Source organism: Acomys minous, assembly GCF_964271855.1.
Source record: "Acomys minous genome assembly, chromosome: 1".
NCBI lineage: Eukaryota > Metazoa > Chordata > Mammalia > Rodentia > Muridae > Acomys > Acomys minous.
This window is the reverse complement of record NC_140483.1, coordinates 38,297,472-38,324,527: the sequence shown is the minus strand read 5'-3', so window position 1 is coordinate 38,324,527 and position 27,056 is coordinate 38,297,472. Positions and strand designations below refer to the sequence as shown.

The window sequence follows — 27,056 nt, the reverse complement described above, 5'->3', positions numbered from 1 at the left end:
CAGCCCAGCTTCCTCCCCATAGTCTGTCCTCCCCACAGCTGAATCCCATTTCCTGTTTGTCTCTAGCCCAGAACAAAGGAAGGAGTTGTCTACCTTATAGGCCACTTTGGAGGGACATCTCTTGCCGAGGCCTAGCGGTGGTGACATGAGAGTCAGCATTTCATACATCTCAGTGTAATGGATGCGACCACTGCTCATGGGGTGGGTTGGGGGGGGTGAGTAAGGGTAGGAGATGGGCAGGGCGGGAGGGGTGGCGGGGAAAGGGGAGAAAGGTGGTGGAGGGAAGGATGCAGACAGGTAGGAGAGAGGAACAGCATTCCCAGAGAGCCAAAACAAAGTAATACAGGAAACAGAAGAGAAACAAAACAAAATGGGACAAACAGGAAAAGAACAGGAAACCTGTTAATCAAGGCAAATCATACAAGTGACTCTGTCCTGGTGCAGATTTATATCACGCCCCACACAGACCCGGGAACACTAGTCACAACCTCTGGGTCCCTCTGACACTTGTCAGAAGGTGCTGACGGTTGGGGGAAGGGGGCTGGCTCCCTTTCTCCTCCTTGGTTAGTGCTGCACTGGCTTTGTGTAGTTCACTGCATCTACCCCCAAGGCAACACAAGCATGTCTTCAATTCCCAGGGCTGTGCGTGAGCGGTATAAACCGGATAGACGGTGCTCCAGCCGTGGGTGGGAATTTCTGGCCCCTATGGGGGCTGGGATGCTAGCCTGGAAGTCAGGCCTGTCCTCTGCCCTGAACCCACAGGCAGAACGTCGTGTATCCCCCCCACTCCATGGTGTGTGTGCAGCAGGAGGTGGCGGCTTGCGTTGAAAGTGGTGGGCTGAGGCTGCTGGTCAGAAAGTTGGCCCGTTGCTTCCACCTGGCTCCGTGAACAAGAGTGCTCTTTATTCCCCAGCATGCACCAGGTTGAAGGCATGCTGGGGACGGAAGAAACAAAACCAGGAGGAGGAAGAGCATCTTGCATGCCATGCTACCCTCCCCAGCTCTCCCACATGCGGCTGCAGGTTTCACTAGGGTGGAGTTTAAAGAGTCTCAGCAGGGGCAGCTGTTGGGCCTCCCGAGTTCAGAATCAGGGTGAGCATCCCAAGTCCGCTCCATCCATCACCTGGGCAGACATCCTTCCTGAGCCTGTATCATCTTCTTCTGCCCGAGGAGGGTTTTGCTTTCCTCCCCATAGCACCTGAAGCAGGCTCCTTATCTAATGGTCCTGGGCTTGGTAGAGTGGCCAGGACACTGAGTATCTAGGGGATGGCAGAGTTCGAACTTATTATCTCTGAACCTGTGGCTCTAACCAAGAAGTAGTGACCTGACAATTACAGCAGACCCTTTCCAAGTGTGTTTGGAACCTACACCATTAAATGATCTGTTCAAGGTCCTTCACAGTGTCTGCTGAAGTCATTTTAGACTCTGTGCTGCGAAAATTCTCGAATAACCTCCCAAATCCATGCTTTTTAGGCCACTTTCACTCGTTGCCCTTTTCCTCTCTGTCCTACATCTTCTGTTGCTGATCCTGTAAAACGCAGTATGATGTGTGAGGGATGGCAGGAGTAGGGATGACTTGACTTACACTTGGACTCATGTGGCTTAGTGAAAATGAAGGTCCAGTGAAGGGAAACCAGAACTCTTTGCTAGATTAAAGGATGTCTGCATTCTGGAGAAGGATGTGGAATGTATGTGCTAAGGTAAAATGGAGGATGTACATGTGTGAGCACACTCGTGTGTGTGTGTGTGTGTGTGTGTGTGTGTGTGTGTGTGTGTAACAACTGAGAGACTACAGTGGCCTTGGTATTAAGTTTTTAACTCTCTTCTGCCTTCACTATTAAAAAATGTGCCCTCCTTCCTCCGTCGCAGCTGCTGGTTCTGGGAGGGGTTGGGTCTCTTTAAACTCAAGGGAAAGCATCATGAAGGTTCCCTCATGTGGTGCAGTGGTGGTGGAGCGGAAGGCAGAGAGGGTTAGATGCTGCATCCCACTGCAGGGCATGGCTGAGGGACTGGGAGGCAAACCTTGCAAGCCACCCTGTAGGGGCAGTTCTCTCCCAGGCCCAGAGGAGGCGAGATCACCCGCACTAATTTGTACATATCCTTATACGGGATCCTGCCGCTGTAAAGAAAGCACAGGTGGGTTAATAAGATACTCAGAGAAGGGCGGGGAAGAAATGATGGCTTCTCCTTGCAGGGACTGCCCGAAAGAAGTAAGAGCAATTTGTGGGTGTCTGACAGAATCCTTCCAGAACAATGAGCACCAGGGAACTACCGACTCGTTGAACTACGATCCCAGTTTTCTCAGGAAATCAGAGTCCATCTAATACCAAAAGGAACTACCTAATGCCTAAAATACCCAGAAATACCTATGTGGCTCACATCTGGCCCGAGTAGCCCCAGCTCCAGCTAGGCTTCTAAGAGCAAAAAGACAGCCTGTGTGTCTCTGACCACTGTTCAGAGCAGATGTCAGCTTGCCAACGTGCGTGCGGACTACAGAACTCTTTGTTTTCACACTCATACTGACTGTAGCCTGTTACTCAGCACCACCTGTCAAGGGCAGTGGGGAGTCAGCATCTTTCTGTGGACTGTGAGAGACAAATTTCCCACTAGGCTAATTAGCAAGAAACAGAGTTTGCATGAGAGAATTTGAAAAGGCTTTGGATCTCTTTGTGACAGATTATCCTGAGTTCAGTTTGGGTAACCGGCTCCACTCCACAGGCGCCTGCCGGCATCCATGTCCAAACGGCAATCTGGGAGGGCACCTCAGAAACAGTCTCTTACAGCCCTGTTCCCGCCACTCACGATCTAGATTTGATCCTGGTGAATTCCAGGAACGCTGTGACTTTTCTTTTCTTCTCTCTTTCTCTTTTAATAACCTTTTCTTCCAGAAGCCTTCCAGAGACGTCTGGCTTCTCATGGAAAAGGGCAAAATGGACACAGGATTTATTCTCATCTTCTCTATCGGGGAACAGAACAAGGAAGCTGCAGTAGGATCTGAAGGTCTGGATGAATACTGGACCACGACAGGGGTTCCCATAGAAGCAATGAGCACGTTATCTCCATGTGAGCATCCTTTTGGGAAGCCATATCAAAGCTAATGTTTTCTCCAGCTTCACTCTTTCTAGCCTTTTCCTGACTTGGTGCTGACTTATCTTGTTTTCTTCCAGATGGCTGCTCATCAGTGTGCCCCTGTCTCTCACCCTTTGAAGTGATGGAAGGCAACCATGTGTCTATTTCTTAAGTGTAGTAAGTAAAGGGCTTACAAGTGACCATAGGCTAATGTCCCCTACAACCCATTTTCAGTTCTTCTTATGAAGACCCTGACTCGCTGACTCATTGTACTTTTGTTGGTTTCTTCTTGACAACCTTATTCCATTGAAGAAGCCAACTACGTTGTAACCAGAACAAGCAGTACTTCTCTAGACATTCAAAGAGACAGAAGGGGTTCCCCTTCGTCTTTCTGCTCAGCTTGCGTGACTGAGGCTTAGGATTGTCCCATTGGAGCTTCTTCCTGGCAAACAGCAATGACAAGAGGAGCATGTTTAATGCGCTTGGCATTTGGATCCACAGATGAAGTGAGACCAAAGGAAGCTCTCTCTGAGGATGCCTGAGCGAGGTGAGATGTGCAGTGCATCCATCCTTTGGTAGCAAATAGTTTCTCTTCAGGGAGGTGAGTGACTAGGCGTCCAACATCAAGGCCGTATGTACTTTCCAGAAGGCAACTCTTCTTACTTCTGAGTTGTACTCACATGCCATTTTTGTGATTCTAAGACTAGTATGCATGATGTAATAGCGTGCTCACAAACACACGCCAGGCTCCGTGGGTACCAACCACCACTTGACAGATGGTTACATGGCCTGTCCAAAGTGGGAGAGCTGATACGATTTAGGCCCAGCATCAGCCTCAGTGTCTTGTTCTGCAAGACTCTTCCGGTTGCATACTTAAAACCCTTCATTGGAAACTGAGACCAGCAAGGACAATGTGTTGCTTGACCACTGTAACAGGAAGGGACATACAGAACTCTACGCCCTAGCTCCTTAGGACAGAAGGGAAAGGAACTCGGATTCAGCCATCCACCCCGAAAACAGTTAACTCAAGTTTAGTAGCTTCCCAGCTTAGGTTTGGGGAAGAGGTGTACATTATAAAGGGAGTGTCAGGTGGAAGCAAGGTGGTCCACTCCTCTGAAGGGGTTCCTGGAATGTCTTCAGGGGGGAACAGAATGGGTAGAGTGGTGAGCGAAGCCGCAGAAGCTAAGTTAGCCTGGGCCAGCCAAGTTTTCCATTCATAATGTCTTCCTATCCTCAACAGCAAGAGCTAAAACACTGCCTTTGTTCTGAAGAAGGGGGTCAGAAGACTTTTTTTTTAAAACAGTGACATTTTTGACAGTAATTTAATAGTAAATATTTTGAGCTGGAAGGTCATGCCATCTTTGTCACAATCATTCATTCAGTTTTTCGCTATGGTGCAGGAACAGCCATAGTTGATAGATAAAATGAATGGCTGCACCCGTACCTCTATAAAACCTTGCTTGTAAAAGCAGTGAGCCAAACTTAACTGGCAGGTGGTAATCTGCTGACCCCTGCTCTAAAGTCTACATATCATATCACATCAGACATACTGGACAGTGAAAGGCAGCAAGGAGGTCAGCCCTGTCAGCTCCTACCGTTTAACTCAGTTCCATGGTGATTAAAAAAAAAACCCTCACAAGTATAGTGGGTGTTTCTTGGAATATACCAGAGTTTTGTTCAACTGTATCTGCTGAAAAGGATGAGGAGGCAAAACACTAATGCCATTAATCACAGTGACCAGGTAATAGCCCATTGGCCTCCAAAGCCTATCTCAGCTCCTGGTGACTCATAGCAAGGAAAGGAGAATGTTGGAAGATCCCCTGGTTGTGTAGTCAATCTAGGGTATAATGAGATTGGCAAAGAGGGGTACAGCCCACCACAGAAGGGGATATGGGAAGCCCAGGAATAGAAGACTTTGGTGAATGGTTCGATACGATACCAGTGCCTCTTCCATGAGCTACAACCAAGAGTTGTTTCCTTCTCTTTTAGAAAAGGCAAGTATTTGAGCGACTCCAATCTAGAAGCCCCTGGATCTGGGTGGCCAAGAGGCCCACGCACCATGCTGCTCTGTCGTATTCTGCCCAGACTCGGACAAACTCATCCAAGTGGTGAGGCCCCAGGATGGAGGAATCTCGAGTCAGGTACTCAAAGTTGTCCATGATGACAGCCACGAACAGGTTGAGCATCTGCAGGGCAAGGAGAAGAGTTAGGAGAGACCCAGGGTGGAGCTCACCCAGGACCCAGGGTGGAAACTGACAGGCTTCAAGGCAAAGCGAGTGAGGCCTAACTTCCTGGATGAAGCTCAAGAGAGCTTGCCGACTGCAGCTCGTTTTCATCGCTCACGCCGCGCATGACAGTTGTGAGCACCGTGAGTTTATTATAGCTCCCATTTGCACAGTACTTTATCCACTGTCATTTACCTGTTTGATTTACTTGGTTATTCTTGTGGCCGCAGAGGGAAGGGTGGTCTCAGCATTCTTAAAGGCTGGAGAACGCCAAGGCCAGATAACAACATTCCCTCTCCAGCTTCCAACCTTTGCTCTGTTTCACAAAAAGGGACTGAGAGAGCCTCCGAGCTGAAGAACATGCTTACTGTGGGAAGCTGTCCACAGGCCTGTGCTTGCTTAGCCAGTCTTTACTATGTAAGTGCCAAATGCATTGTCTGAGATGCTGGGATATGAGATAAGGACGTGCTAGCCCGGAGAAAGATCCTCATACCTAGCCTGGTGCTTAAAGCACAGCAGGCCTTCACTAGACCTTGTTATATGACTGCTCTTGAAGATTTATCCCACGTTTAGAAAAGCTGGTGATATATTTGAAGCAGGAAAAGGTTGCAAATCATCACAGCCACGAAAACAGCACGTGCAAGTGACAGCAGAGACAAAAAAGTGCACAAAAGGCAATTTCTAGTAGCTACAAAACAGGTAGAAGTAGTTTGGTTCTTGAACTGAAGTACAATGGAACTGGTTCTATTTATCTATCTATGTAAGCACAGAGGGAAGTGCCTTAGGCAAAAGAGTGTGCACAGAGATATGAAGGAGCAGGGGCATTCTAGGAGGCAGTAAGGAGAGTAGACTAGCCAGGGCCAAGCACCGGACCACAGGAGCACTGTGTCACTATGCTACAGCCTAAACCAAGAGCAGCCAACTAGCCAGGCATTCTTGTATGCTTTGTGGGCTGTTCTGCCTCTGTTTGAGCTATTCAGCCCTGGCATTTCACTACGCAAGCCAGCCACAGACATTAGGAATACCAACAAGCATGGCTGGGTTCCAAGGAAGCTTTGTTTACAGATTCTGGAATTTGAATTTCATATAATTTCCACATGCCATGAAAATATTGTTCCTCTTTAATTTTTTTTTCTCCCCCTCATTTAAGAATGTAAAATTCACAGTTAGTTCAGAGACCATACAAAACCAGGTGGCAGATCAGATTGGCCCATGGACTATGGCTTCTGATGATCTGTAGTCTAGACTATTCTGTAGGCAAGAGGGACTACTAATGGTGGTTAAATAGGAGGGAAGCCAAAAGTCTTTGAGAGTAACCTTGGGAATGGTGTAGAAAGTAGGTGGGAGACCAGGGTGAGAATGGTGTGCCCCTGGGCCAAACCATTTGCAAGGACAGTAACAAGGACAGGAACTGGCTAGTTATCACTTCTGTTGTCTTTCTGGGGTGCCACTGATTGTACTGCAGTTGCCCTTGCCCGACCCTGCTACTGTCGTCCAATGAGGGCACCATCCTGTGACCTAAGCTTCACCCAGTGATTGAATATTATGTTTCCTTAGCTCATAATGAGTGAGGATTCAACAAAAGCCAATGAAAGGGCATGGAGCAAAAGACACAGTCATCTCGGTTAATCTGTGATGTCTGGCATTGAGACTACAGCTGTCTGATAGGCACCAGATGTGGGTATTTGAGGAAGAAGCTCACATGGAGGGAAAAGATTCATGAATAGAGAAAGTTGAAAAAGGAAAATAAAAATGTGTTCTGGTGATGTCATCTGAGCCTCTCATATCAGGGCTTGCTTAAGCCTGCCTTTCCCCCAGGACACCTCAGTGATAGAGGCCCATAAAATCCCATTTTTGTTTAGGCTACATCTAGCTGGGTTTTCTTGCACTTAAAGTTCAAGATTCCTGCCTCATAGGACAACTGGTTGTAGGACTGAGAAAAGAGAAATCTCTGTTATAGATTCCTAGGTTAAATGGCTGGTCCATGGCTTGCCAGATGAGCAGGCAGAATGTATAGGATACAGAGAAAGTCTACAGGAAGGACACAATTCCAACAGTCTTTGTGATGTGGAAGGGGGCTGGGTGTATCCTAATAGCTCTCTACCTCTGCCTATGATACAAATGGATGCTTGGAGGTTATTCTGTCTCCTCTTAACATTAGGGTGAAGGACATTGCTTAGATGATACAGGAATGAGCCAGTGTCAGGCCATCATGACAAGCATGGCAGCATCCTCCAGACTTTCAGGGCCATGGCAGGGAAAGCAGCATCCCTCCTCCTTAAGCTGCCTCTGCTTGAGAAATGCTGTTTCATGCAGCTGAACCCAACATAGGCCTCTCTGTTACTGGGATTTGGCCACACTGGATTTATTCAGCCACTGCCTGGATTCTAAGTGTTTTCTGTGAGTCTGTGTACACCTTTCAAGGGACTTATTGTTAATGTTAATAAAACCTATTAACACCACCATGTTTGTGCAGCATCTCCCAGTGTGCTGTGTGTGTTAATACCTGCTGTTTTGCTTTCATGCCCACTCTAACCCTTTGTGAGGAAGTTTTAATTACCATCAGCTCTTTGAGAAAACAAATGCTTCTGAGTCTCAACTGCATTCTTAGCACCCAGCACATCAAAGGACACCAGAAATCTGTGCTGAGTGGTTGATTTGGGATGAGTGTGAGACTTGCCCAAGGTCAAGAAGCCAGTCTTATACAGGGCTGAGACCTGAAGGCAGATCATCTCACACTGAATATAGCCTCATTAAAAATAACATTAATGTGAATTATGTAGCAACCTTCATCTCAAAATTCTAAAAGTACCATTACGGCCTCCAATTAATTTTCCAGTTTTATCTCAGGTTTCTTTTAAATATTTATCATCAAACATTTAAACTATATAAGATAAAATGGAGAGTCTATGTGGCCCTGATTATGTTCCAGTTTGTTCTTGTTGATGAGTGTTGATCCTCTTATGTTGGTTTCTTACTTACTGGAGACCACAAAGAGACTAACTATGTCTTGCTGACAGCTCTATTCCAGCGCCTAGCTTAGGGCCAGGCATTAGTAGCCACTTGAAAGTCCGTTTCAGTTGGTTCCATTATACATTTCCAGATTTGTAAACAGTTAGTTCTGTGTCTCTTTTTCATTGAGAAATGCTTCCCACCCACAGAAAAAAAACAATGTCAAAATGCACATATTCTCTTACTGTGCATATACTACTGGTGTCAAGTGTGAGGGGTGTGTGTGCACGTGTGTATGGCATATGTCATAGGTGCACATGTGTTTGTGTGAGTACATGCATTGTATACACATGGAGGCTGGCACAGGATACAGACTGCCTTGCTCTATCGCCCTTTGTCTTATTCCTTTGAGACACCATTTCTCACTGAAGCTGGAGGCAGGCTGGTGGCCAGCAAGCCCCAGTGATACTCTGTCTCCTCACCACAGAGCACTGCGGTTAATAGGTCCATGTATGGCCATGCCCAGCTTTTCACACAGATGCTGGGAATCCAAACTTAGATTCTCACACTTGCCCAGCAAATGCCATTACCTACTAAGCTATCTCCCCGGCTCTTTCAAGACATGTTTATACATTTCAAAGAGGCCACAGAATGGGAAGTGTCTGAGCCAAGGCTATATGGCAACACAGCCATAACCAAAAGAGGAGCCTCCTTAAGTCTCATAACTCCTTCCATTAACTTATGTATCAGGCCTAACGGTATATCTGCAAGCTCCTTGCTGTCACTAGAAAGCTGAATTGCCAGATGTTTCTGTCCCTTTTAGAGAGAGAAACACCTGGGCGCAAGACAGCTGAGTTACTTTTCAATGCACGGCCGTGGAAATGACCACTCTTTAGAAGCATTATTTTAGTTTAGATTGTTTTGTACAGCCAGTGGCATTTGCAGTGAAGTTGAACTGAGGGACATTAGGGAGGCCAGAAAGACCACAGTGACCTTTTTATTGATCTGGTGGCACCTTATGTATTGATTCCATATATCACTGCTGATCTGTTGTGCAGGGAAGACAGTTCTGGATGCTTTCTCCAAAAGAAGGAACTACGAGGGCATTTCAGGCCTCTCACCACTTCCCTAAGTGGGGATGTTCTACATATACTACTCAATATTCACTAACACCCAAAGCAATCGTGTTTTCACACCATGAAGCTTGCCAGCTGCCATCCAATTCGATGGCACCACCGTCAGGAGAGAATCACGTCAATTACACCGTATGTGATCATTAGTTGCTTCTTATTAACCCAATATGCCTCTTTTTTCCAGGTACCTTTTTCATAAACAACCAAAAACATAATCACACTAATAAGTGCAATTCCTATCTATTAAATAAACTACACGAGGCATGAAGAAGACAGGGGTTACCCTGCTAGCCTCAGCGTTGACATGAAGCTCTGTGCTCTGTTCGCCATTCGAGGCTTCCTTCTTGCTCACAAAGGATTCTCTCCTTGAAGCAAGGTAAAGACCTCAACCAACAGGAGTCACTCCCCTCCAAGGATTCTGAGGAGCACCTTGGCCCCCAATGGCAATGATCTAATTCTCCTACAGCACAGAGTGTGAGTGCGTATGTGAGCAGGAACAAGGGCGAGAAGAGAGACAGAGGTAAGCCTGCGCACACACTACAGGAATCCTCGATTTACCAGGAGTGTCAGGCACACCTCAGACAAGGGCAGTCTGTTGCTCACCAGGAAGGAACAGAAGAAGATGAAGGAGACAAAGTAAACGTAGGCCAGGTCAGTGCCACAGCGCTCACTCTCGTTCTGCCCTGACGGTGCGGTGGTGTCAGGCTCACAGCCCTTCTCTCCGAGACACGACAGCATAATCTCCTGCCAGGCCTCCCCTGTGGCACTCCTGGGCACAAAAATTCATCTTGGTTAGAAGCACTCTTCATGTCTCATCCTGTCTGGGGATGCTTCCCCATTCACACATAGGACCCACGGGCTTCCTTCTTAACCCCGTGGGACCATGTTAGTGCTCTCCATATGGAGAAGAAGAATGCCAGTGAGGCTTCCTTTCTTCTTGTTTTTCCCTACCCACTACTTCTCCATCGGTTGAGGGTCTAATCTGAGAGTAGAGAGATAGTGGTAGGACCCCAAGAGCCGTATAAATGCAACCGTTCAAGGTTTCATGTCTTAACCTGTTCCCATCCCAGAATCCTAGAGGACAAGTTGAAATGTACAGGTTAACTACTGAGTCAAAGATATTGGTGAAACTTTGTAAATCATGGAGAAGTCCACTAAGGCATGGTCTCCCTTCACTGCATAGCCTAATAAGAACAGCAGAGCAGAGGTAAGAGACCGAGGGTCCAGGCAATATTCTCCCCACAGTGTTTCTCCCCACAAAGACCGTGAGGTCTGCCGATTAAACAGTTGCTCATCCAGGTACCTGAACAGCAGCATGAGGGACCCGAAGAAACTCCGGAAGTTGTTGTGCCGGTTGATGTGACTCTCCTCGTCTAACTTTATGTTTCCAAATACCTTGGGGTGGGGGGAGATAACAGAAACCAATGAGCAGAGTTGAGCACTGCCACATGTCCAGCATTGTGGCCGTTAGATACACAGGCAGGGTAGGTCTCTGATACAGAAAACTCAGAGTGAGAGAGCTGGCTGACACCACATTCTTGGCCTGATACGGAGACTAAGTACCTGCCCCACTGCTCCAGTGCAGCAGAGGGGACTGACCTAGAATGCAAATCCTTCAAAGCCATTCTGCCTATACAAAGCTGCTCCTCTGCCTAAATTGGAGATGCTTTCTAGGCTCACGGCACACATTCGATTTACCAAAGACATTGTTCTACAACAAGAGGACATAGAAAGGGGCGCTCCTCTTTTCCCATCTCTGATAATCATGAAGGGAATGTCTGTATTTGCCAAAGATGTCATTTATGGTTTGGGAAGATGCTGTCCTTCAATATGGAAGCAAATCAAATCTGAGAGGCACAACCGTATGTTCCTTAGGCATGTTTTAATTTAGAGATCCACGTCTCAAAAGTTTGTTATATTAATCTACAGACAATGGAAAAGAACACACACACACACACACACACACCCCTATATACAAACTTACATAATCTGATTGACACAAATTTTTACCAAAACAGGTCACTTAGGTGCAAACTAAGTCTAGGTAGAAAGATGAATGAAGGATAATTTGATACATGAAAAAGAAGGGCTGGAGATGTAGCCCTAACGTATATATATGAGATCCTAAGTGTTAGTCCATTGCAGCACCAGAAAGAAAGGAAAATGAGAGGAAGGAGTGAATTGAAAGAGAAAGAAAACAGGTAGTCCTGGCTACAGAGATGGAGCTTTACTAGTGTGCTGCTGCACTTTGGTTACTGACCTCAACAATATGTAACCACACACGGTGATAAACTCTGGTACTAACTCCAAGATGCCTGAGTGAGGAGGGTGCGCTCTCCTCTTCCACCTGTGCTTCCAAGATCAGGCTGATCCTTCCACGTCAGTGCCGGCACACCTGACTACTTCCGGGGTCACTTTTCTAGCATCTGAGACTACTTCCAGCCTACATTCAGCATGCTTCAGCTTGTTCAATGTATGCTAAATGGGGCACGTTTTCCCCTAACAGTTTGGAGAATGTGCAATTGAGGAACAATCTCTGCCCCCAGCTATTTTGCTCAAGTTAACTCCCACTGACACCTGCTTTGGGAATTTGTTCTCGGTGCTGTTTTTTTTTTTTTTTTTTTCAAAACCCAAATACTACTTGTCTTCATGGAGAACGGAGGTGGCAAGCCAGGCAGCAGGGAAAAGAATAGAAGAAGCAGATAAGAGAGAGGAGGGCTCGTCAAGAGACACACGACTTCAAAAACCCCACAGAGGCAACTGAGTCTCCTTCATTCTCGATACTCCATGAGGAGAGTGTTGTGGAGACTGTTGTTTATCCTCAACCAGTTTAAATTTCCTTCCCTTTTCATTCCCCTAGCTAGGAATCTATAATCTGTACCCAGCCTATCACATCTGCACACTTTACAGGGATTTTCACCCTGTGACTCTTATGAAAGCATCATTAATTGTCCTGGCTATGACTTTCCTCAAACAGTCCATGGAGTAGTTGAGGAGTGCACTGTGACTTTGTGCACAGTATGTTAGAAAATATTCAAAGTAGCTATAACAATTACACAAAGACAATGCTCAAACCTCAAATGGATATTTATTATGGAGGTGGTGGGTCTTAAACTTTCTTTGCACATTTCTTAAAACTGTCTTCTTGGCCCGTTACCACCTAAATCTCTTAACAGCAAAGGAAGAAAAAAAGAAGGCCACTTAGGAAAGTTACAGGAGAAGACAGGCTTGCATTCATTTTCACTTGGAATTGAAGGACTAGAATGCTCTTCTTGTGTTTAACCCATTCCTCTACTATGAGTAAAGGAATTAAAGCCCAGAGGAATTCAGTAACTTAATCAAGTTCAAACAGCTGGACAGCTGCAGACCTGAGGTCAACAGTACCAGGTCTAACAATCTTCCCATAAATAGACACTGGGGGTGGATGGATGGAGGGGACTGGGTTGGGGAGGGGTGGGGAGGAGAACAGAAGGAATCAAGTTGCGGGAGGATGGAGGATAGAGTACTGGAAGAGAAACTGGAATCCACGGGAGGGGGCGGGGGGAGAAGCATCTCTGGGATGACCTATACACCTAGGACAATGGAAGCTCTCACAATCTATGAGGGTGACGCTAGCTAAGACTCCTAGCAATGGGGGCTGTGGCTAGGAGTAGCCGATCTCTTATAACCAGAAAATACTTCCAATGGAGGGATTGGGACACCAACCCAGCCACAAAACCTTTGACCCACAATTTCTCCTGTCTACAAAATATGCAGGGGGTAAAGATGGTGCAGAATTTGAGGGAATGGCCAACCAATGACTGACCCAGTTTGAAGTTACCAAAAGGGCATTAAAATTCCGAGGCATTTCTGTTTCTAATACTAAGAGAGGGAAAGCCACAGCCTCTCACACAGACCTTACATATTTTGAAGCTGGACACTATACTGTGGTTTTGGAGAACAATACTCCATGGTCATAGAGTTAGAGTGAAAACAAGAAGGCAGCAGAGAGGAGCAAAAAGAAGAGGACTTTCAGAAAGAATCTAGGCAACGCTGCTGATCAGGAAACTTACAAACTGAGGCAGTGGCTACAGGTGACAGAGAGCTGAGGGGACAGCCAGGCTGCCAGGCCTCAGGAGACTGACTGTCAGCTGAGGTACTTGGAGAAAGCCTTTTAGACAAATAGAAGGCCTGTGGACCCCATGAGCTAAGTTAAGGGGTGCATGTTCATTGTAACGTCATCTACTACAAATGATTCTTGTCTTTAGAAAGAACATCTGGCTTCTTGGGGCTCAGAGAACCTCTAGCTCGCTGCACAAACATCCAAGATGGGAAACCTGATCTGCTGTCAAGTTCTGAAAACGGAGAGGAGGTGAGTAGCCCAAGGGATTATCCAGCAAGTTGCATGGCCCTGTACAACAGGGACCGGTTGGAATGTAGCTCTCTGGGAATCCCTAGGATGGGCAGTGGCAGGTCTTAATGCATAAATCTCAGACAGTTACAACTTAACATAGATGCATTGAGTGTTATCACTTAAAGGAGGGACAGCCACCTACTGTCCTTTTAGGTCAAGCACAAACAACAGCGGTCCTGAGAAACAACTAAGCCTTACTTTAGCTGCAATGAGGGATCCCTCTCTCTCTCTGAAAACAGTGGTGTCGTGTTTTGCTTTAACTCCATTGTAGCCAGTGAAGTCCAAGCCACTCCTAAGTCAGCAGCGTGATCAGAAAACCTCAAGATGAAGCCCCCAGAGCAAACCACTCAATACCTGGGGAACCGCTGCTCTTGTGAAATCCCCAAGGTTACAATGTAACAAGACCTCACAGAGGCTCCTTTGTCAAGTGGCGCCCTACAAATCATCCTCAACCTTGCCAGAGGCAGTCTAGGCAGCGGCTGCCCCACCAGGCCACTGATGTGCCCACTCACCTGCATCCCAATGATGGCGTAGATGAAGAAAAGCATGGCAATCAGAAGGCAGACGTAGGGGAGAGCCTGCGAGGGAAGCAAGAGATAAGAATTAATCAAGGAGCCCACCGCTTCTGCAGTCATTGGCAGGGCAGAAATGCTTGCCCTGAGGCTATTTCAAGCAGGACAGCCACTGTGCTCCTTAGGGCTAGTTTCCTTAGAGTAGTTTCTCTCTCTCTCTCTCTCTCTCTCTCTCTCTCTCTCTCTCTCTCTCTCTCTCTCTCTCTCTCTCTCTCTCTCTCTCAAATACACCCAAGTCTTTGGATAGCTATGTGACCCCTGCCTCCAAAGAGAGTTAGCAAAACTTTCTGAACTTCTGAGACATTTCGCTTGACATGCAGAAGATTAATAATCCTAGCAACTGTGACCCAAATTAAAGAAGTACTTAGTTTTGGCTTCAAGGTCTCTGTATTTCTTCCTCTGACTCCACACCTAATGTATAACTCATAGTGGGGGATCTGGAGGCCAAGTTAAATGACTGGGCTTTCCTTGTTATTTATTCGCAGCAGTATCTTTTATCTTCTGATGAAACACCATTTCCAGTGCTTACTCCTTTCAATATTTTATTGTGTCTCACATAAATTCCCTCAAAACCTGCAAAATGTTAGCCATTATGAAATGGTAATGATGCCACGGGACAAAGAAATTGGGACAATGGCATTTCTATATGACAATAGAAGACAAGGACGTGCCCTCTTGCTATTCCAGGGCAGGAGCCGACACAGGACAGTTGAGATTTGGAGCAGGATAGGCCAATATGCCTGTGTGGTGATCCCACTATTGGCATGAAATTCTCTCTTCTTTACCACTCAGTAAGCTCTCAGACAGCCTGTGCTACTTTGAGTCTCTATCTTGTCATAAGTGTACACACCACGAGTCCCAGGAGACCAGCCAAACACTTTCAGATGGCTGGAGCAGGACAGATCTTATCAACAGGGTTAAAAAAAAATAATGGAGATCCCCAAGAGGGACTATTTACAACTTGAATAGAGGGCAAGGTTAGATGCAAGTGAAAGCTGATGGGGAGGCCATAAAGTGTCCCTGGCTCTAAGGAAAGGAGTAGCTGCATTTCCAGGAGGATTGGTGTAAGAAGGCAGGGTTCTCTGCTGCCCTCTTCTACCCATTTGGCTTGGCCTTGCTCTGTCTTCTCCACCCAAAGCCTCCAGGCGCAGACCATCTTCCTATTCCAAGCCTTAGGGAGAAAACCACAGAGTCCGTCAGTTCCCCCTTCTTTTTTAAAAAAATTTTTGTATATATGTCTGTGCCTGCATAAATGTATATGCACCACATGTATGCAGGTGTCCGCAAAGGCTGGAGGATGCTGGAGTGCCTGGAACTGGAGTCCAGGTAGCTGTGAGCCACCTCATACGATTGCTAGGAATGAAACCTGTGTCCTTTGCAAGAGAATTATGCCCTTTTAACCCCTGGGCCATCTCCTAGCCCCTGTTTCCCTTTCTTGTCACAAAATAAATTCTAACACAAAATAAGAGAAAGAAAGGATGAAGTTCTGAACAGGAGTCAGAGACAGAACTGGGTGTGTCCCAGGGCTGGCTCAGGGTAGGTAAAGGCAATGGTGTAGTGTTCATAGTGGACATCTCTCTGCTTTCTGTTTGCACACGTGGCCTTTTCCAAGCATTGTTAGGCAATCTGCTTCTGTACTGAATCCCAGAACTGTCCTAAAGAGGAAACACCTGCCCTCCCCATAATACAGCACTGCCAGGCTTCTGATTCGCCTGCCTTCCCTGTGCTCTGTAGACCTCACTGAATAGGCCACCCATTCAGCTGTCAGTTTTTGACACTATTTTCTTTAGCTTCAGTGAGGCATAGTGTCACAGAGACTCGGTGATGTGATAACATGACAGGCTGAGACATATTTCGTAGACTCACTAACAACTGAGGCTTGGTGGGCAGTCCTCTTAAAATAAAAAAATAAAGCAGCTTTAAAAGCAACTTGTCTTTCAAATTCTAAATCCAAGTTCACTGGTGACTCCTCTGTTGTCTAACCCTGGAAAACTAGAGTTCACTGAGGGGAGGCCTCTGTGGAAATAATCCTGACAAACAAGGCTCTTGATAGGATAGAAAAGCCAAGGTTATTAGACCTTAAAGCCTGAATGAACATCCTTATCACAGGTGTCTCATCCCAGACTCCAAAGATTCTGATAAAGACGTAAAGCAATTAACAAATATGTGGGACAAATTCCCTTTCCAAGTGATGACACAGAATGATTTTACTGTCTTGCTGTCCTTAACTTAGTTAAATATATAAATGGCTAAAAGGAAGATGATTTTGTGAATTTATCTGGAGTCACTTAATTTTATCCAATTTATTTTTTAATGCACCAATTGAAAAACTTTGTTTGCAAGGAAAGAAATGAACCCAGGCCTCAGACATCTAATTATGCTATTTGTTAGATGTCTAAAAGACGTTTAATTTATGCTATTTGTTGGAGCTCAAAGAAATGTAGGCATGCTTGGACATTTTACTAGTCCTACCATTGAAGTAGGTTTAAGGCACTGACTTTTAAACTCAGTTATTTACCTAAATGTATGCATAGTCCCACAAGCATGTTTAAAAGAAACATATTGTAATAACTTGGCCAAACATTTCTAGCTTTTATAGGGCATATGTGTGTGTGTGTGTGTGTGTGTGTGTGTGTGTGTGTGTGTGTGTGTGTTTAGCGTCCTATACATTCAAAGTATGCCCAGGTGAAGACATGGAAGACTGTACACAAATCATTTTTTAGGAAGCACAAGTTGAAAAGTCCTCTGAAAAGCCTTACCACAAAATAAAAATCACTGACGAGTCCCTGGAAACACTGAAGACATTTGATGATGTGAAGGTGACTGTGTGCATGGACAAGATGACTCAAGGTGATTCAGAATACCGGAGGATAGTGCACTATCACAGTGCTGACAGAAAAGGCCAAAGTACAGAGTGAAGAAAGAGACATTAGGTTTTAGAATGAGATCCTATAGTGTAAATATGAATTGATCGCTATCCAACCAGACTGTGCTCTAATGAAGAACTATTGTATTTATGCTTCTAATAAACTTCAAGCTTACAAACTTCTCCTTCCTAGAGGCGGAGGAACCAGGGTGAGGAGGATGCTGCTGCCCTGTGGTCTGGCACTGGTGTGCACCCGCAGGGAGCCTCTTACCTTAAAGGACTGCACAAAGGTCCACAGGAGGATGCGGATGGTGTAGCCCTGCCGCAGAAGCTTTATGAGGCGTGCGGCTCGAAAGAGCTTCAGAAAGCTCATATTGAAGCCACTGGTGTTCACCAGCTGGTGGACCAAAAGGAAACATGTAATTAGTGACAATATGCTCATTTAGAAAGATCTAAGCACTGGTATTTTCACATTTGTTCCTTATTCAGATCACAAAATAGACGGCAGCCGCTGTCTTTTGTCGTTAACCCAACTCCAGTTGAAGGGCACCCCGGGAGCCTCTCTCTAAGCCTCCCAGCCACGCCTCTCTATTTCTAGGTAGAGGGGTTCAGGGAGTACCCCAGCACACAGGGGAGGAAAACTGGCTTCCCCAGTTTCTACTAAATGCTCTAAACTCTGGACCAAGATGTCAAAAGAGCAGGGCTGGTATTCAATAATTACAGCAAGGCTCTCCACGAGTTCTTTAGGATGAACCGGTTTAGAGAAACACTTCGGGCCTAACTACTTTGAGGGTAAAGACACTATGCTTCTCTTTGGAGAATTTAGCCAAACAGAAAATACTAGCTTTCTTCTAACAGCAGTATGCCACCTACTCCATTCGATGTCTATTTGAGTCATGCAGATGTAACTAAGCCTTCCATGAGACCTACCACCACCCTAAAGTTTGCTTTCTTTGGTTAATGCTCAGGAAGGAGGAAGTGGACTCCCAGCACAGAGTGGGCATGTTTGGTTGGGTGGGTTATAAATGGACTGTATGTGGAGAGGATTTCTTTGGATACTACTCCAGGGTCCAGCTGAGGTACAAGGATCCTGTGAACCATTCACCTTGCTGTCTGTCAGGATAATTTCTGTGATGCTGCCAATCACCGTGATGAAATCAAAGATGTTCCAGGTATCTCGAAAATAGTTCTGCCCAGTGCATTCAGTCACAGGAGCATTAGAAAAAGGAGAAAGAGAAGAGAGCAAAGACATCTTTTATTACATAACTTTGTCACTTGGAATTAAAACTTGTCAATTCATGCATAAGTTCATTCTAACTTTGGGCTCAGTTTCCTGTTTCTAACCCGAGATTCTGTTTCTCCTTTACTAATTTGGGAAATCCTCATTTTTAAAACAGTACCACAACTATTTGAAGACCATGTTTTTGAAACTGTCACTAAAAATCCCGTAAGAATGATTTTTTTAGCAAACATTTACTTTTCAACCATGCTACTGAGTTTGGTCAACAAATAAAAAGCTTTACCTTTATAATGTATATACCTCAGGGAATTGGGATAAGTACACTGCCATTAGACCTTAGCATAGTACAACTTTAACTTCTATATTATTTTTATTTTTTCAAGAGGCTGTATGGGTCTAAAGGTTGCAGACAGACCCCACATCTCCATAGTCTTTTCAGAATACCTGATTGACAGGATGAATAGAATCAAACTTCCCTCACTTTTCTGCTCTGGTACACTTTGTGAGGAGGTGTGATATATATCTCCATCCATCCAAGGAAGAAGTCATAAAATGTAGAAACTGAATACAATATGGAGGAGATATAAAAGACTGGGGAGATGGTTCAGAGATTAAGTGCACTGTCTATTCTTCCAAAGGTCCTGAGTTCAATTGCAATCAATCACATGGTGGCTCACAACCATCTAGAATGAGATCCTGTATCCTCATCTGGCATGGAGGCACACATGCAGGTAGAATACTATATAAGTAATAAATAAATAAATCTTAAAAAAAAAATAAAAAAATAAACAAAAGACCCAGAAAGTCCACCAGCCAAATAACTCCACTGGCTTCAGAATACGTGATGTGTTCATCCATTCTCAGATAGCACAGACCTTGGGCTACATTCTTTAAAACAGGGCACAGACACCTCCAAAATGTCCACTTGACTTGCCCCTGGGCAACAGGTACCACAACAATTTTATAGTACTAACAAAGTGACCTCCATCCTACCCTCACAATTACCATCACTTGGTCTTTATCATCTGTTCCTTGATATTTTTTTAAGCTTATTCGTTCCTCTTGTGGGTCTGAAGGTGAGGTAGTACCAAACGCCCCATGTAATAGAGAGGGGGCTGGGCCACAACAATGAAGTTATGCCACAGAGAGAGGATTATGCAGAGAGGTTATGCTCAATGAGCATCACATATTTAAGGCTCTAAGACAGCTATTGTTATCCTTGCTTTTTATATGAGAAAGCTAAGGTTTAGGATCTCTGGTTCCAGGGCCACATGTACGCTAGAGTACAAAGAAAAGCAGACGCAGATAACTTCGTAAACAAGTTCACCTTCCAGTGAGGGAGCCAAGTGGGGGTCCCAAAAGTCCTCATTTTCAAGGCTCCCCTATTTCCCATACCAAGGTAAATTTCCTAAATCTTAGGTCATAGATCTAGGCTTTAGAGGATTAGAAGACGTGAGTTCCAATTGAAGATGTCTTACAACACAGAGCGGCACACCCAGCATCATGCAGTACATTTTATCTGTAGTGTCACTTTCCATGATTTTAATTACTTACAATCCAAAATATTAAATGAAAAACTATAGAATGCTAGAGAGAAGCTGTGAAGTGCTTTAAGTGAAAATTCTCAACTTAATACGACAAAATGCAATGGAGTCAAAGGCCTCATGATAATGTCTCTGTTAATGATGCCCCAAATATACAGTGGTGGACTCATAATATTATACTGCCTGCTGATGGTGCTGCAGTAGTCAGTAAGCCCATACTGTGACAGTCAAAAAAGGCGTGGTGGCGTGCGCCTTTAATCCCAGCACTCGGGAGGCAGAGGCAGGCGGATCGCTGTGAGTTCGAGGCCAGCCTGGTCTACAAAGCGAGTCTAGGACAGTCAAGGCTACACAGAGAGACCCTGTCTCGAAAAACAAACAAACAAACAAACAAACAAAAAAAGACAAGATCGCCTAGCAGGGGTGTAATTAACAATGTGAGTGTTAACTTGACAGAATTAACTGGTTAACAATGGGAGTGTTAACTTGACAGAAATTACTGGTTGGTTAACAATGGGAGTGTTAATTTGACAGAATTAGCAGGTCAACAATGTGACCTAGAACGACCTGGGAGATGGGCCTCTGAGCATGCTCGTGAGGGATTATCCTGATTGTGTTATTGAGTGGAAAGACCCATTCTGGCTGCGATCACGTTACTGTATAAAAAAAGAAAGTGACCTGAGCAGTGACAATGTATCCATCGCTCTCTTCTTCCTGATTGTGCCTGTAATATAACCAATTGCTTGAAGCCCCTCCCACTTTGACTGTCTGAACAGGATGGACTCTACTCTTAACTGTGAACCGGAATAAACTATTTCTCTCTGAAGTTGCTTTGGTCAGAGTGTATTCGATCTCATCAATAGGAAAAGAAACTAAGATCAATGTGCCTCATCCCATCAGACATCAGATCACCCTCAGTTGGAGGCATCACCAGGGATTTTGGACTATGTCCTAGCTACTGAATAAACTAGTGGAATATTGTGAACCCAGAGGCCAGGTAGACCAGAATCCAACTCCTGGATCTGTCTTTTCACTAACTCTGAGCCAAGTATTAATCCTTCCTGAGCTATAATTCATCTCTAAAGGAGGAAATAAATACACCCATCTAACACAGTTGTGACATGGAGAAACTAAATGTATAGAGCATTGGATGGCTATTTACTGGGCAGCACAGTATATGTTGGCTGTTTCCCCTTTTATTCCCACCCATTTTATAAATCTGCATTTTACTGTGTAATCTTTACACATTTTATGAGCTTCAATTTCCTCACTTAAAATGGTAGCAACAATGACAGCAGCAATATCTCCTATGCCTGTTTCAGAGTTAATGAGACGATCTGTCCGAACAGTAAGTACATGTTGGGGTATTCTGAAGGTTTAGGTGCCAAATCAATGTAACGGTGCCTTTTCTGGCGTGAATGACTCGACGGCCTTGAATGAAACACAGGAGAGTGAGGGTGGGAAGGAGGCAGGCCTCAAGGCCGGATCCTCTAGTTAAGCCTGTAAGTACGCATTCAGCACTCACCATAATTAGACACGTAATTGGGGCTTAAGTCACAGACGATGTCAACACCAAGACTCATAGAGACGCTTTCCCTGTGGTGGTGCTGGCTTCCCCCTCGCTTTCACTTCACCCTACCCTGGCTAGACTGTTTTATAAAGGCATCTTTGTTTGGTAGAAGTTTCTTTTTACCTTTCTGTTTCCTTGAGTCTCAAAACACTCAGAAGGGAGTCAGGAATTCCACAATGCAGTCACTGCAATGGGTTCCTTTCAACTCTTCCACCCCAAATAATCAAATGAATGGTTGTATAAAGAACCAGGAGACTGAAAACAACCTCCACAGCCAACACTGACAATTACCCAGCCCAGCCCAGTGGCCCTGTTGCAGCTGCTACCCAGAGCACTCATTTTACCCTACCGCAAACTCTCCCCTTCTTGCTAGGAAAGGGGTACACATTCACACTTGAAGGGGAAAATCACAATCTAAATAAGTGTGAAGCAGCTGTCAAGTGGGCTTATCTCACAGCACACCTCCAAGTCGAGCAGGGGGAGAGGGAGGGGCCGATTTGTTTATAGGACATTGATGCAAAGGCCGGGTTTGGTTAACTGTCTTGAGGACAGATGCAAGAGTTTGCCAAACAATTATAATTCCTAGTTGAGGAGAAGTAAAAAGAGAGCTCAGGCTAGACTAATTCATTGAAATCTCTCTCAAATCCAGTTCCAGAATCTACTCTCAGCACCTAAAAGTGACTGGACATTGTAAATGTCAGTAATAAACATTTGTTTCCATTGGCAGACATTACTCTTGATGCTACAATGGGCAGAAGATTAATCGGTTAAAATCTATTATTTGCTATGTTTGAGGCTATGAAATATACTTTCCCATTCAAATCATAAAGTTCATATGCACATGACCAGGAAACCATCACTCAAGACTTCTTAATCTAATTTTCATTTTCTTTCTTTGTGTGTCAATCGCAGTTCTAGTAAAATCTAATGTTGGCTGCCCTGCTGCTGACGTAATTCTGTAGGACCAGGGCAGGCAGACAGATGGGTGTGGAGTGAGGAGATGGCTTCCTTTGCCTTCTCTACCACTCGACTCACCTGGCAGCCTGTTTCCTGAGTAAACTGAACTCACTATTAGGTGGGCAAGTGGGCAAACCATTCTTGACCAGCAGTGACCTCTGTGTATCCCAAAGGAAGAGAAGCCGGCTGCTAGAGCAGACATACCAGGAAGCCAAAAGCGATGACCTTTAGGACACACTCCAGGGAAAACACCATGGTGAAAGCGATGTTCAGGTATTTTAGGGCGAGTTCATAGGTGCAAGGAGCAGAATAGTACTGCCAGGAAAGAGAAGAAAAAAAAGAAGAGTAGAATCAAGGCCTTAAGGCATATGTGTATATTGTGGGATGCACCAGGCCTGGCCATCTCTCAACCTGCCCTGGTGGAACAGTTCGGTGCATATATATTATGTAGTAAAATATATACCAATGTTCCACCCGGGACAGCTTAGTAACAAAACCACCTTCATGTTTGGACTAAAGCCATGACAGAAGCACTTTGCATTAAATGCAATCAGGCTCTCATTAACTCCTTCAGTTTCCACAATGTCTAAAGGACACTGTCCACCTTGATAAAGGTGGACCCTATTGACGTGTTTTTTTGTCCCTGGAAGCCCTCAATTGCTACTCTATGATTCTGCGTTTCGTCCAATGGCCCCACCCAAAGCCCCAAATCCAGAGACTGGGCTGTTGAATTGGGTAAGTTCAAAGAGGCTCCATGCTGTAAAAGCAGGCAAATGTGGCAGGTTCATAAGGTGGGGTGATTTTCCAGTCACTGCACACACACAATTTCTTCTCACCTTCATCATCAGCACGACAGTGTTCAAGGCGATCATGGCCATGATGGTGTACTCAAACGACGGAGAGACCACAAAGTGCCACACGCGGTACTGGAAGGTGTGCCTGTTTTGTGGCATGTAGCGGGTGAGAGGTTTGGCACTGATGGCAAAGTCAATGCATGCCCGCTGCAGAAAGTCAAAGTTATTAGAATCAATCCAACAGTCCTAATCCAGGCCGCCCGCCCCCCGAAAGCTTACATGGGCTCTGTTAAAGATAGCTAGGAAAGAAGACCATCTTAGGGGTAAGAGACACAGTCATAAAGCAGCAACAGTGACAGTCTGAACCAAACTATGTCTCTTACAGGTATATATGCACCCAGATGCATCCTGTCACATGGGGGGAAAGCACTGGTACAACAGTCTTCTTGTACCATATATGGCTGAGAAGTGTCTCTTGGTGCCCACAGTTACAGCTATAAATCTACTGCTTAAGAATCCTTATCCGAAATATGTGGGACCAGAGTGATTTGTGACATCAGATTTGTTTCTGAGATTTTAATATTTACATAAGCATAATGAGATATTTTGAAGACAGGATGCTTGGCTAAGCACAAAATTCATCAATATTTCATATGTGCCTCATCCACATAGCCTAAGGGCAATTTAAATAATATTTGATTAATTTTGTGCCTGAAACAAGGTTTCATGGTATGGAATTTTCTACTTGTCATATCATATCATTCAAAAAGTTTTAAGATTTGTAAACATTTGGATTTTTATATTAGAGCATCTGCTTATGCCTTCCTTTTATAACCTACGACCATTTCTAGTTCAGCTCCCTTTGTTAAACAACAACAAAGGCAACTATGAAATCTTACAATGTTCCAAACCTATGCATGTCCCGGAGAAGCACATGAGAAAACATATTCCCTGCCATTAGAAACACTGACGCCATGGCAGCCAGTGAGGTAAGCAGATGTCTGTGTTTCCTGCTAGACTATCACATAAAAGGGGAGAGGTTGCATGCTTGTCTTTTCTTTGTGTATATGTTTGTGTCTTGTCTGTGTGTGATATATGTGTATGTGAGTGTTCAGGTGTGCAGGCCTGTGGCACACAGGTGTGGTCAGAGACAGACATGAGGCATCTTCTTCTATTGTGTTATTGCCTTGAACCAGGATGACTACCAATAAGGTTAAGCTGATTGGCCAGCAAGCTCTCAGGATGCATATATATATATGCATATATATATATGCATGCATCCATGCCCATCTTTTTAAAAAAGGTGTGCAAACACACAGACACCCATGCACAAGTTCACTATAATGCATGGGCAGCTTATGGGAGTTGGTGCTCACGTGGGCCCTGGAGACTGAACTCAGGTCATCTGGCTTGGCAGCGGGTACTTTTAGTCACTGAGCCATCTCACAAGCCTCATACCAGCTTTTTAATGTGGCTGCTGGGGATTCAAACTGGGATCCCCCGATCCAACACTGTATACCTCTGTGCTCCCTCCAGGCATTTCCTATCTCCTCATTATAATGTTACAATAAAGTGAAGAAAAAGCAGTCTTTTTCCCTCTAAGCATGCTGGTCCCGACACTTTTCTGAAGCTCCCTCTGCTCTCTCTGACTACAGCCTACCCAGTGTTACCTCATTCTTCTCCAGGCTGCACTCCTCCATCATCTTGTCCCCTTGTTCCTGGAAAGTGATGATGATGAGAGCCACGAAGATATTGACAAAGAAGAAAGGGAAGACCACAAAGTAGACCACATAAAAGATGGACATCTCCATGCGGTTGCTGCGGCTTGGGCCTCTGTCCTCCTCTGTCACATCTACAGAATGCTGAAGAACCCTGTGAGGACCAAAAATGAGGGCACAGATGGTGGACCACGGTCTAGACTTTGTTAGGAGACTTGCCACCTTTTGTAGTTCTTGATATGACTTTGCTTTTTTCCATTCCTCCCCTGATTTGGGGTGATAATAACACCAAGTTGTTAAAGAAAAAGTACCACCGCCCTTGCTTTTCACCTGCATTCGACTCCTAAGTAAGAGAATGATAACCTCTTATAGTTAGGTTGTCAGGTTGATTACCACGAGACTTTCTGGTGCCATTTGATTTTCTATTGCCAACTAGTGGTATCTTACTATTTACTAAGTCTTATAAACAAATTAGCCTCCCACTGTGGACAGCATAAGAACCTGCATTCTTCAAAAGAGGTCCAGTCTTAGACAGCATCTCTAGGGTCTGTCAGATCCCTCCATCTTTAAGCTCTCTGATGTAGAGCCAACCTTAAGGATAAGGTTGTGAAAACTCATTTGTTCTGTAAGAGGGCTCCACCCAACTCAAAGTTTGACAAAAACTGAGTTTCAAATATTTTCCTGATTCTGTCTACCCCTTCTCCATCTTTGTGTGGAGGATTCTTATTTTGTCCTCTTTTCTGCCTTTTTCACCCACTCATAACCACTTACTTTGCCAAGTACAATAACAAAGGGTTAGCCTTGCTCATCTTGAATCAGCTTTTAAGGCACCCACACAGTCCCATCTCAGCCTGCAAGACACATATACCAAGCCCACCCTATCACTCACTGAGGCCATCCTTCCCCCGTGGAGACAGTGAAGAGGGTCAGCAGGGCCCAGATGATATTGTCGTAGTGGAATTCATGACGCTTCCATTCCCGGCCCTTCACCTCCATCTTGTTTTTCTCATGGTCTACATAGTTACCGCTAAAACCACAATAGAAATGAAATAGGGCCTCTTAAGCATAGTGCATGGAATAATTAAACATTGTTACAAACTTTAAGAATGTCAGAGTAACAGTGACAATCACAGAAAAGGAAGGGGCAAGCTTTATTAAAGGCAGGTACTAACATGGGATAAAAATGGTACTTGGTGCCCATCAGATGTAGGGTGAATCCCAGTACCACTCACTAGTTGCCTGAATAACCTTGGACAGTCTAATTTTTTAGTATCATCATCTTTAGGCAAACAAAACTCCTTTTAGTAGGTCCTCAGAAAGCCTTAGTACTTAAGGGCTCAGACATTAAAATGTCTCTTACCATATCTGATAGAATAAAGGAGTTCAACAAATGTCTATTTGTTTTAAAATTGCTCCTGTTTTATAGTTCTATGGGAAAGGGATATGGAGTTAGGAGAGAAAGGAGACCCATTCGATCCATGGAAGTTAGAGAGGGAATTTCCAGGACACCCTTAGCACACAGTGAGGGGTGTGAGGCAGTGGCTCTTACATGCACTCCTTCTCCGTGTCCTTGGAACTGTCGGTGCAATAAAAGAACTTTCCCTTGAAGAGCTGAACAGCGATGACAGCAAAGATGAACATGAAGAGCTTGTAGACAATGAGTATATTGAAGACATTCTTCAAGGACGTCACCACACAGTCAAACACAGCCTGCGGACAGCAGTGAAGGCTCTCGTGTCATTCCTGTGACAGAACACTCCCTACGCCCAGAGCTGAGGGAGGGTCATACCATCACCCGACAGACTGAGAAGCTGTTCCAGGAGCTGTCCCTCCACCATGCAGTGGCACTCATGGGCTTAGGGGCTGGCTTGGAAGCAGCAGACACTTTCTCCAAGTCTTAAAGTAAGTATAAGGCATGAAGTTTAAACAAAAATGACATAAATCAATGGAGGGGTTTCTTCGTGGGATTTCAGTCAACCCAGAGTTTTAACCCTAGCTGGAATTCTGAAGATCACTTAGATTCCTT

The 27,056-nt window shown here is 45.0% G+C and overlaps 1 protein-coding gene across 5 annotated transcripts in view; it reads right to left on the bottom strand.

Moving 5' to 3' along the window:
• CACNA1E (calcium voltage-gated channel subunit alpha1 E) overlaps positions 1-27,056 on the bottom strand; it is a 465,592-nt gene that overhangs the window by 24,118 nt on the left and 414,418 nt on the right. For 4 of the 5 annotated variants that reach the window (XM_084785552.1, XM_084785556.1, XM_084785553.1 and 1 more), the window contains 12 exons: positions 26,580-26,740; positions 25,920-26,057; positions 24,983-25,184; positions 23,355-23,519; positions 22,723-22,833; positions 18,316-18,399; positions 17,482-17,607; positions 14,285-14,350; positions 10,683-10,774; positions 9,983-10,148; positions 5,128-5,255; positions 94-190 (listed from right to left, as the gene is read on the bottom strand). In XM_084785552.1, coding sequence (XP_084641678.1) covers positions 94-190; positions 5,128-5,255; positions 9,983-10,148; positions 10,683-10,774; positions 14,285-14,350; positions 17,482-17,607; positions 18,316-18,399; positions 22,723-22,833; positions 23,355-23,519; positions 24,983-25,184; positions 25,920-26,057; positions 26,580-26,740 — 1,536 coding nt within the window. Of the gene's footprint in view, positions 1-93; positions 191-2,022; positions 2,120-5,127; positions 5,256-9,982; positions 10,149-10,682; positions 10,775-14,284; positions 14,351-17,481; positions 17,608-18,315; positions 18,400-22,722; positions 22,834-23,354; positions 23,520-24,982; positions 25,185-25,919; positions 26,058-26,579; positions 26,741-27,056 lie in introns of all 5 variants that reach the window. The other variant, XM_084785554.1, reaches the window with a different exon arrangement.